Source organism: Salmo salar, chromosome ssa06 (genome assembly GCF_905237065.1).
Source record: "Salmo salar chromosome ssa06, Ssal_v3.1, whole genome shotgun sequence".
Taxonomy (NCBI): Eukaryota; Metazoa; Chordata; class Actinopteri; order Salmoniformes; family Salmonidae; genus Salmo; species Salmo salar.
Genome location: NC_059447.1, coordinates 37,506,321 through 37,517,668, shown reverse-complemented (window position 1 = coordinate 37,517,668; position 11,348 = coordinate 37,506,321). Strand labels below are relative to the sequence as shown.

The window sequence follows — 11,348 nt, the reverse complement described above, 5'->3', positions numbered from 1 at the left end:
TCTTGTTACATTACAGCCTTATTCTAAAATGGATAAAATAAAATTCCTCATTCATCTACACACAATACCCCCTAATGACAAAGTGAAAACCGGTTTAGAAATGTTTGGAAATGTATTTAAAATAAAAAAAACAGAAATACCTTATTTACATTAATATTCAGACCCTTTGCTATGAGCTCAGGTGCATCCTGTTTCCATTGATCATCCTTGAGATGTTTCTACAACTTGATTGGAGTCCACCTGTGGTAAATGCAATTGATTGGACATGATTTGGAAAGGCACACCCCTGTCTATATAAGGTCCCACAGTTGACAGTGCATGTCAGTGCAAAACTGAGCAATCGGGGGAGAAGGGTTTGGTCAGGGAGGTGACCAAGAACCCGATGGTCACTCTGACAGAGCTCCAGAGTTCCTCTGTGGAGATGGGGGAACCTTCCAGAAGGACAACAATCTCTGCAGCACTCCACTAATCAGGCAAGTGGTAGAGTGGCCAGACGGAATCCACTCCTCAGTAAAAAGCACGACAGCCCGCTTGGAGTTTGACAAAAGGCACCTAAAGACTCTCAGACCATGAGAAACAAGATGCTCTGATTTGATGAAACCAATATTTTACTCTTTAGCCTGAATATCAAGCGCCACATCTGGAGGAAACCTGGCACCATCCCTACGGTGAAGCACGGTGGTGGCAGCATCATGCTGTGGGGATGTTTTTCAGCGGCAGGGACTGGGAGACTAGTCAGGATCGAGGGAAAGATGAACGGAGAAAAGTAAAGAGAGATTCTTGATGAAAACCTGCTTCAGAGCACTCAGGACCTCAGACTGGGGCGAGGGTTCACCTTCCAACAGGACAACGCAAGGGTGGCTTCAGGACAAGTCTCAATGTCCTTGAGTGGCCCAGCCAGAGCCCGGATTTGAACCCGATCGAACATCTCTGGAGAGACCTGATAATAGCTGTGCAGCAACGCTCCCCATCCAACCTGACAGAGCTTGAGAGGATCTGTATAGATCTGCAATACAGGTGTGCCAAGCTTATACCGTCATACCCAAGACTCGAGGCTGTAATTGCTGCCAAAGGTGCTTCAACAAAGTACTGAGTTAAGGGTCTGAACATTTATGTAAATCTCATATTTCCAGGGTTTTTTATTTGATACATTTGCAAAAATGTATCAAAACCATTTTTTTCTTTGTCATTATGAGGTGTTGTGTGTAGGTTGATAAGGGGGAAAAAACAATTTAATATATTTTAGAACAAGGCTGTAACGTAACAAATGGTGGAAAAAGTCAAGGGGTCTGAATACTTTCCCAATACATTGTATATTAATCAGCACTGATGAAAGCAGACTGTTAAGATTGAGAGAACATTTTAATACAAAGCAGTACAAAAAAAAATGAAAAGTGAATAAATAAAAAAAGTAGTTATTTTCCTGACTGGTAAAAATGCAGTTTTAGACAAGCCTCGTGAAAATACAATAAACAGAGGAAATACAGTAGTTACAGACAGTGGTACGTAGGTGCGGCAGTGTGAATACAGTATAGTGCAATACAATAAAGGAGACACAGTCCAATACAGTAGTTAAAAAGACCTACATTATGTGTTTCCACCAACCACAAGGTTGAAGATTCATTCCAGAACATGTGGAGTGTTTGTCAGCACAGAGGGAGAGAGAGAGAGAGAGAGAGAGAGAGAGAGAGAAGAGAGAGAATGTCACTGGCAGTCTGGCAGTGCCTACCATGTGAACATCAGTGATGCGACAGTGTTTTTGGTCAGTGCAGTAAAAATAACATTTCAGTGTCACCAGAGACCACATGTAAGGCTCCCTCTCTTCCTAAAGCCCCATCTCTCCAACCTACAATGTGTCCATTGTATGTTCATCTAGAGCAGACGGGCCTCTAATGATCAAAATGTCATACTTCTTCATAATGAATTCCTGTCCTGATACAGGGTGTATGAAAGGGAGAAGTCAGTAGTGAAAGAATGTCAGTTATTTGGTATGAGGATCGTTGGTTACAGAACGACTCCCTGGGAACATTTAATGACTACGTCTGGCAGCAACTGGTCCCCCACCAAAAAAATCATCACACACAAATTCACTAAGGCCACGAAACAGGCCTGCTAAACCACAGTGTAACCACCCAGGCCCATCCACAGCAAACATGACACATACACAAGCAAATGGAAAGAAGCCTATATCCTGTGCAGTCGGGGCAAGAAACACACTCAAACACAAACTTCCAAGCGCACACATTCAAACGCGGCCCAAAACAAACACACAATTAGGGAAGCGCCTAGGAGCTGTTTTGGATTCTCCAGTTGAGGAAAAGCTACATTTAAACTGAGCGGAGATGAACAGAGAGGGAGAGGCATCATTCTGGGTCCTCCTCAATGCAGAGAGACTCCTCCTGAAAGCTGGTCTCTGTAAATGCCCAGGACAAAGAGAGATGGTCCAAACGACTATGTTTACAGTGCAGATAAACTTCCAGTATAAACAGAGGGAGCTTTTCCTATAGGAGTGTGAGAGACAGAGAGAATGGGGGGGAGGTAGAGCAGAGCAGAGCAGGAGAGGAAGACAAGAAACGAGTGAGTGAGGCGGGAGAGAGGTGGTATGGCCTGACACTGGTGGGAGGGGGGGGGGGGTTGGAATAACAAGCTAGGGAGATGGAGGAGGATGGTGTGAGTGTTGAGGATAGACTGTTGGTGTGTGAAGGGGTGGGGGAGACAGACAGACAGACAGACCAGTTGAAATCAAGAGTATGTCTCAAGCGTTCGGTTTCTTCTCTGTTGACGAGGTCTGCTGTGCTTCAACAGTCCCCCCGGCGGAGACTGGACCTACTGAAGGAATTCCTGTGAAGACATAAAAAGTAATTAAAATGTTGCTATCTGGACGAGGGTTTTTGCAATGTGTGGATGAAGGAGGCTCGTAATTGCTGGTATGGTGTACGTCATTTTGTGTTCTGGCAGGTGTGGCTGTATCTGGCTGTGATTACAAATCCTCCAGCTCTCACATAAGACACGCAGCTGGCTCCAAAAACACCCAGTCAAAACCAACCAACAATGTGCGGATACTTTCCAAAACAGATGTGCTGAGCTGATTGAAGCAGCAGCTGCATTGTGTGTGGATGAAGGGGTCCTACCAGTGGTACTCAGTGGGGTGTGATGCATGTTCGTGTGACTACGCGTATGTAAAGTGTCGAGTTTCTACGGTGTTTTTCAAAGCAGAGGCTGGCAGTGGGGTGTTCAAATGGATTAGCTCACAGCGTGTGTGTTTGCATCGGTGTGTGTGTGAGATGGTGTCGAGTTACTATTGTGTAGGCTGTAGATGTCAGTGCTCTGTAGAGCTGGATGCGCTCATATTGTGTGTGTGTGTGTGTGTGTGTGTGTGTGTATTATGAGTGTGTGTGTCCATGCATGTTCATAAGTGTGTGAATCCAGTTACTTGTACATAGACATGGAATCACTGGTCACTTCAATAATGGAACACTAGTCACTTTAATAATGTTAACATCCTGCTTTAATCATTTCATATGTATATACTGTATTCTATTCACTTCGACATTGCTCGTCCTAATATTTACATATTTCTTAATTCCATTCTTTGACTTTTAGACTTGTGTGTATTGTTGTGAATTGTTAGATACTACTGCACTGTCAGAGATAGGAACACAAGCATTTCGCTACACCTGCAATAACATCTGCTAAATATGTGCACGTGACCAATAAGATTTGATTTGTAACCTTTGTGTAGCAGACTGAAGCCCTGCAGCCGGCAGTGTTCTGTAGAGCTGGGGGATCTTGCGGGTGATGAGCGGTCCCAGAGACTCTTTCAGCTTATTGTAGTTCCTCTCCATTTCCTTGTGGTACTCTTTCTGGTCTGGACCAATCAGAGTCTTGTTCTTCCTCAGGGCATCCTCACACCTGCAGGAGAGGAAGGAACACACACACACACACACATGGGGAGTCAAAGTCTGTTCACTGGGTTATTGAACCGTGTGTGTGTGTCAGACTGTATAGTCCATGTACAGGCTTTGGAAGGTGTCATCACCTCTTAGTGAAGTCTTTAAAGCAGAGGCGTAGCTTGTTGTGATGACGGTACAGCTTGGGGTCATCAGGAATGTCAGAGAGAAAGACCTGGGCCACCTCCAGAGGGCCCTGCACACGAGAGACAGAGAGAGAGGGTTACGTACACACTACAGCATGTCAAACACACAAAGGGATATTACACAACACACAGTACCTGGTTGACAGTGGTGCCCACAGAGCCCTGCAGCACCATCTGCAGCATCTTGGCGTCGGCAGGCTCCTGGTGGGTAGCGAAGGCCAGCTCCTGGGTCTTCTTCTGCATGTCCTCTATAGCCACCTCCATGGGCACCAGGATGATCTGGAGAGGAGAGGGGACAGCAACATGATCATGAGCACTGCTTCACTGCTAGCGGATTAATGTTATGTACAGTAAAGCTCTCTGAGCACCTGGAAAAACACTGCTAAATATAAATCCCTTCACTGTTCACAGTGCTCACCATGTCTCACACTACAGTCAGACATGTACACAGTGACCCACCTCCTCTTTGTGGATGACGTTGACGCGTGTCTTGATGTAGGGGAAAGCGTGGGACGTGGTGAGGATGGACTTGCGTTTGTACTGCTCGTGCAGGTCCCCGTGGGCGCGCCCGTCCAGGGTGAAGGGGGTGCAGTACATGAAGGTGCGCAGGTTGTAGTTCTTGTCGAAGTAGGTGATCCTCTCCTTCAGCTCGTACGTGTCGAAGAAGGGCTCCACGTAGGTGATCTGGAGGTAGGCCTGACGGACAGACATACAACACATCTATAAGCACTGGAGGTAGGCCTGAGAGCCACGCAGATATACAACACATAGATCAGTACTACGGGGTCATTCCTCACGTCCCCGTGTAAAAACCGCAACACAAACCTTCAGTCGTTTCTCTTTCTGGGACTTTGGGCCTTTTACCTTATTGGGGTCCAGCTTGTTCTTGTCCACATGGTTGGAGTCCTTGATAATCTCCACCACATCATCTCCAAACCGCTCAGCATAGAACTCCTGAACAAGATGTAGAGAGACATTCAAAAGACTGGTATCAGCTTATAACACACAACTCTGCAATGATCCAGTGAGTTACAGAAATGATCACTGATGTCTTTGAGTGCTATATAAATGATTATTAACATCCTCCTACTTGTCATTCTCCTCAGACCGTACCTCTAGTCTGTAGGAGATCTCAGCCAGCTTGGTGATAGAGGGCTCCTTGTACACAAACTCCTGCTCATCCAGGTCCCCAAAGCGACAACCGTAGAAGCCCACCCGGAAGTAGGTCCCAAACATCCTCTACACACTACAGAGAGAGAGAGGGGGGAGGGGGAAGAATAGGAAAACAGAATACAGAGATTACTTTCAGTCACTTAGTCTAAATTGTCCTAAATTGACATGTTACATTGGTCTCAGTTGTCCTAAATTGACATGTTACATTGGTCTAAGTTGTCCTAAATTGACATGTTACATTGGTCTAAGTTGTCCTAAATTGACATGTTACATTGGTCTAAGTTGTCCTAAATTGACATGTTACATTGGTCTAAGTTGTCCTAAATTGACATGTTACATTGGTCTAAGTTGTCCTAAATTGACATGTTACATTGGTCTAAGTTGTCCTAAATTGACATGTTACATTGGTCTAAGTTGTCCTAAATTGACATTGCTGTGCGACTTGGAGTTTTAATTTGGGAGTGCCTTCGTAAAGTATTCAGACCCCTTAACTTTTTCCACATTTTGTTACATTACAGCCTTATTCTAAATTGATTAAATCGTTTTTTCCCCCTCAAATCTACATACAATACCCCATAATGACAAAGCAAAAAAAGAGTTTTAGAAATTGTTGCTAAATTATAAAAAAAAAATGAAATATGACATTTACATAAGTATTCAGACCATTTACTCAGTACTTTGTTGAAGCACCTTTGGCAGCGATTACAGCCTTGAGACTTCTTGGGTATGACGTTACAAGATAAGCACAGCTGTATTAGGGGAGTTTCTCCCATTCTTCTCTGCAGATCCTCCCAAGCTCTGTCAGGTTGGATGGGGAGCGTCGCTGCACAGTTATTTTCAGGTCTCTCCAGAGATGTTCAATTGGGTTCAAGTCCGAGCTCTGGCTGGGCCACTCAATGACATTCATAGACTTGTCCCGAAGCCACTCCTGCGTTGTCTTGGCTGTGTGCTTAGGGTCGTTGTCCTGTTGGAAGGTGAACCTTCACCCCATTCTGAGGTCCTGAGCGCTCTAGAGCAGGTTTTCATCAAGGATCTCTCTGTACTTTGCTCCGTTCATCTTTCACTCCATCCTGACTAGTCCCCCAGTCCCTGCAGCTGAAAAACATCCCCACAGCATGATGCTGCCACCACCATGCTTCACCGTAGGGATTGTGCCAGGTTTCTCCCAGATGTGATGCTTGGCATTCAGGCCAAAGAGTTCAATCTTGGTTTCATCAGACCATAGAATCTTGTTTCTCATGGCCTGAGAGTCTTTAGGTGCCTTTTGGCAAACTCCAAGTGGGCTGTTATGTGCCTTTTACTGAGGAGTGGCTTCCATCTGGCCACTCTACAATAAAGTGGTGTGCTGCAGAGATGGTTGTCCTTCTGGAAGGTTCTCCCATCTCCACAGAGGAACTCTGTAAGAGTGACCATCGGGTTCTTGGTCACCTCCCTGACCAAGGCCCTTCTCCCCCGATTACTCAGTTTGGCAGGGTGGCCAGCTATCGGAAGAGTCTTGGTGTTTCCAAACTTCTTCCATTTAAGAATGATGGAGCCACTGTGTACTTTTAGACCTTCAATGCTGCAGAACTTTTTTGGTACCCTTCCCCGGGAACATCAGTGCTACCAATGTTTTTTTTTTAATTTAAAGCCCTAGTCAAAACATTGAAACCATATGCTACCACAGCAACCAGTAAATACACCTCAGAGAGTTGGAGCCAGTCGATCTTGTGCAACTGTTTTACACAACTATGTATTGGTTAAGTGTGTGAAAGTGTGAATGCAATGCAATACTGTGGTCTGAGTGTTGGGCAGAGTTTTATTACATTTCACTCACCAGTTAGGAAACATCATCCAGAAAGGACAGGAAAGGCAGGGAAACCACGGGAAAGAGAAATCAAATATTATTGTTTAAATGCATTTATAAACTGGGTGGTTTGAGCCCTGAATGCTGATTGGCTGACAGCCGTGGTATATCAGACCGTATACCATGGGTATGACAAAACATGTATTTTTACTGCTTTAATTACGTTGGTAACCAGTTTATAATAGCAATAAGGCACCTCGGGGTTTGTGGTATATGGCCAATATACCACGGCTAAAGGCTGTATCCAGGCATTCCGCTTTGCGTCGAGCGTAAGAACAGCCCTTAGCCGTGGTATATTGGCCATATACCATACCCCCGCGTGTCTTACTGCTTAAATAAACTCAAAGTCCGTTAAGTTACACAAACAAACTACATATTTCATTTACTTTACCTCCCATCCAGAACTCTGGTTGTAGATTTTGTTAAAGGCGTCCTGCAACTTTCCATGGACAGTAGCCAGCTTCTTGAAGTCTCTGTTGGCCTCGTGGACCGGGAGCAGGATCTTATACACCTCGTTGATGGCCTCGTACATGGAAGCCTGCAGGGGAGATACAGTATGAAACAGTGAGAAGTCTACCTACAGCACACTACAATTCATATATACATTACAAAAACCTGGCTTTCTCTATGTGAACATACAGCTCTGACTATTTACGAGGTGGTAAGGCAATCTGATGCTGTGTAGGGCATCCACTCAAAGAGAGATTAAAAAGTTATCCATCACGTATTTAAGGAAATCTCAATGTAAAGACAATCTGAGTAATACCATGTGGAAGGAGGTTGCAGCTTGCTCCAGCAGCCCCACCAGCCCCAACTCGCTGAAGTACTTCCCCGCACAGATACCCTCCTCCTCCGGGGACAGGATGTCATCAGACACCGCTGACTCCTCCAGAACATTAGACGAGATGTGCTACAGCAGGTAAGGGACATAGCAGTCAGGAAAAGACTCAGCTAAGGTTTTGAGGTATACTATAATGGACAGGAAAAGACTCAGCTAAGGTTTTGAGGTATACTATAATGGACAGGAAAAGACTCAGCCAAGGTTTTGAGGTATACTATAATGGACAGGAAAAGACTCAGCTAAGGTTTTGAGGTATACTATAATGGACAGGAAAAGACTCAGCCAAGGTTTTGAGGTATACTATAATGGACAGGAAAAGACTCAGCTAAGGTTTTGAGGTATACTATAATGGACAGGAAAAGACTCAGCCAAGGTTTTGAGGTATACTATAATGGACAGGAAAAGACTCAGCCAAGGTTTTGAGGTATACTATAATGGACAGGAAAAGACTCAGCTAAGGTTTTGAGGTATACTATAATGGACAGGAAAAGACTCAGCTAAGGTTTTGAGGTATACTATAATGGACAGGAAAACACACACTCCTGACCTGGAAGGTGACACAGCCAATGGGCAGGTAGCGGCAGTCCTCCAGCATGTTGAGGTACTCTGCCACCAGGGCGGCGCTGTGCACCAGGCAGTGGGCTGCCTCCGCGTGGTTCCCTCTCTCCGAGTGCTTCCCCGCCATGTTCTGCAGCCACGTCAGACGCAGGTCAGGGGAGTTCTGGTAGCCCTTAGCAATCCTGAGGGTGGGGGGGAGAAAGACAGAAAATCAGGGCGGTACATAGCTAACGCAATCCAAGCCGGGGTGGCAGATAGCCTAGTGGTTAGAGCGTTGGGCCAGTAACCCGAAAGGTTGCTGGGTTGAATCCCCGAGCTGACAAGGTAAAAATCTGTCGTTCTTCCCCGAGCAAGGCAGTTAACCCACTGTTCCCCACGCGCTGAAGACGTGGATGTCGATTATGGCAGCCCCCCGCACCTCTCTGATTCAGAGGGGTTGGGTTAAATGCAGAAGACACATTTCAGTTGACTTGGTATCCCTCTTCCCTTATGGATTTCTCTTTACTCAGTTTGTGGATGTGAATGTGTGTGGATATGAATGTGTTTGAGAGAAAGCGCTTGTGCCGATGAGACAGCTGTTGTATGTGTAATACCTGTACATGAGATCAATGAGCATCTCAGGGTCCTGCTGGTGCTCCTTCATCTTGACTGTGTCAGTCAGAATCATGTGCAGATTGAAGACCAGATCCTGGACCTGTTCTGGGAACGGGGAGTCCCGAAGCTCCAGGTCCTCCTCTGCGTAGGTCAGGATGGTTTTTAGGGAACGTCGGAGGTGCTCCTCGTTGAAGTTCTGAGATGTCCCCACCAGGGAGGACAGGGACATGGTGACCTGCATCTTCACCCGAGCAAAGTTCTACACCAGAGAGAGGATGAGTCAATACTCAAGACTGCAGAAGGGATGTGACCAATACAGAATTCCACAACATGTCAGTTGATGGTGTTGAGACTGAACTGGAGTCATCTTTATATCTATTCTTATTGTTGTTGCATTGTTGACAGGTGAACCTGCAAGTAAGCATTTCATTATAATATATACACCACATCTATCCTGTGCATTGGACAAATATACTGGATTTGATTTGTATTATTGTGGGAAGATCTTAGCCTGGAAATCCAAACTGAATTCATGCTTCCTCTCACTATTGTTTCACTTCATAACGGTTAAACGGAGTGTGAATGCAGTTTGTCTTTCCAGGCGATGACAAGCTTCTGTATGAGTGAGACTCACGTTGCCGATCTCAAAGTTCTGCCTCATCAGCAGGTAGAGGGAGGCGGAGGCTTGACTCCGGACAGACCCCACACTGCTGCTGCAGTGGCGGAGCAGACGTAGACACAGGTCAGCACACAGCTCTGTGTCCTCCTCAAACAGCATCTCTGGGAACTACACACACAACACGTAATCCACACACACAAAGACATGTAACTTTGTGTGTAACTAACATACGGGCGCACACACACACACACACACACACACACACACACACACACACACACACACACACACACACACACACACACACACACACACACACACACACACACACACACACACACACACACACACACACACACACACACACACACACACACACACACACACACACACACACACACACACACACACCTTGAAGACCAGTCCCCTCTGTGTAGTGAAGCAGTGCTGCAGGAAGAGGGCACTCTGACTCCCTGCCATGCTGTGGAGGAGGACTCTCAACACCCCGCCCAAAACACTCTCCTTCAGCTCCGACGCCAGCACCGTCTTCACTATGATCTCCAGCGTGTCCAGGACGACCAGAGAGGCTTCAGTGGCCAGGTTTCCATCCACCACGGACTCCTGCTCCGTCTCCGCTTTAGTTCTGCAACGAAACAGGGTTTACAGTCCCTCAGACACACACACAACTCCGTACAAACTTCACTATACAACGTGCCTACACAAATACTGAACACAGACCGTTGATGATAAGCTCTATCAAGTCGTTGGTCTACCTCGGCATTAATCTGTGCACATGGCGAGGACCTACTTGTCGACTCGGTCTGTGTTCTGTCTCCAGTGAGTGACGTTCTTCCTCCACCTGACGTTCTCGTTGCCATACGGACTCCGCTCTGAAAAACAAATACAAAAAATACGGACACTTGTAACAACCACAAAGGAACATTGCGTGTAGAAAAATCTCAAACTACGATGGCCCATCCGTTGCTGGTACCTCTGCAGCGACGGACCATCTCCTGTCGGGCTCCGATGGTTCCCAGTATGGCCTCCTCCAGACGAGCCTTCATGTCCTGAGATTTCTTAAACGTCAGGCTGTTGATACGCTCCAGAGCCTTCTTCCCCTGGGACAACCAATCAGAGATGGAGCAGTCAGAACAGCTATAAATAGGAGGTATTCAGGTCGGAGAGTCCAACAGGGGTAACAGGTGAAGGACGAGAGGTACAGCGGTCTGATCAGTGAGGGGGGGACAGGAGTGGTGCCTACCTTGTACTCGAAGCAGGACACCGAGAGGTGCAGCAGGTCTAGCAGCCTGTTGATCTGCATCACAGAGAGGTCTGACACCCAGCTCTCCAGCAGAGCAGCGTCTGCGTTCTTCAGAACCCACAGGAAAGACACCAGCAGAGTCCTACTGCACTCTGCCGACAGAGAGCTGCACTGACGACCAGCCTGGGAGAGAGATGAACGCCTACATTAGGGCTAGGAGTTTCTCCTGAAGTCACTTTGAAACTATGTCACTTTCCAAACTATGTGGATGAGAAAGAGAGTCAGAGGAGCTCATGAGCAGTGAGCCATCTACAGGTAGTGAGGGGTCATTCAGTATGGAGGCTGTCATTAGAAGGCATG

The 11,348-nt window shown here is 46.4% G+C and overlaps 1 protein-coding gene across 6 annotated transcripts in view; it reads right to left on the bottom strand.

The window, feature by feature from the left end:
• Positions 1-1,343: 1,343 nt before the first annotated feature.
• Positions 1,344-11,348, bottom strand: part of LOC106607387 (dedicator of cytokinesis protein 7) — a 42,352-nt gene continuing 32,347 nt past the window's right edge. For all 6 annotated transcript variants that reach the window (XM_014204307.2, XM_045720503.1, XM_045720504.1 and 3 more), the window contains 16 exons: positions 10,989-11,171; positions 10,719-10,845; positions 10,536-10,617; positions 10,139-10,370; positions 9,743-9,895; positions 9,108-9,367; positions 8,504-8,696; positions 7,882-8,025; positions 7,507-7,653; positions 5,210-5,335; positions 4,961-5,050; positions 4,556-4,792; positions 4,232-4,375; positions 4,040-4,146; positions 3,733-3,912; positions 1,344-2,841 (listed from right to left, as the gene is read on the bottom strand). In XM_014204307.2, the coding sequence (XP_014059782.2) occupies positions 2,799-2,841; positions 3,733-3,912; positions 4,040-4,146; positions 4,232-4,375; positions 4,556-4,792; positions 4,961-5,050; positions 5,210-5,335; positions 7,507-7,653; positions 7,882-8,025; positions 8,504-8,696; positions 9,108-9,367; positions 9,743-9,895; positions 10,139-10,370; positions 10,536-10,617; positions 10,719-10,845; positions 10,989-11,171 (2,448 nt within the window). In that variant the 3' untranslated portion in view covers positions 1,344-2,798. The remainder of the gene's footprint in view (positions 2,842-3,732; positions 3,913-4,039; positions 4,147-4,231; positions 4,376-4,555; positions 4,793-4,960; positions 5,051-5,209; positions 5,336-7,506; positions 7,654-7,881; positions 8,026-8,503; positions 8,697-9,107; positions 9,368-9,742; positions 9,896-10,138; positions 10,371-10,535; positions 10,618-10,718; positions 10,846-10,988; positions 11,172-11,348) is intronic.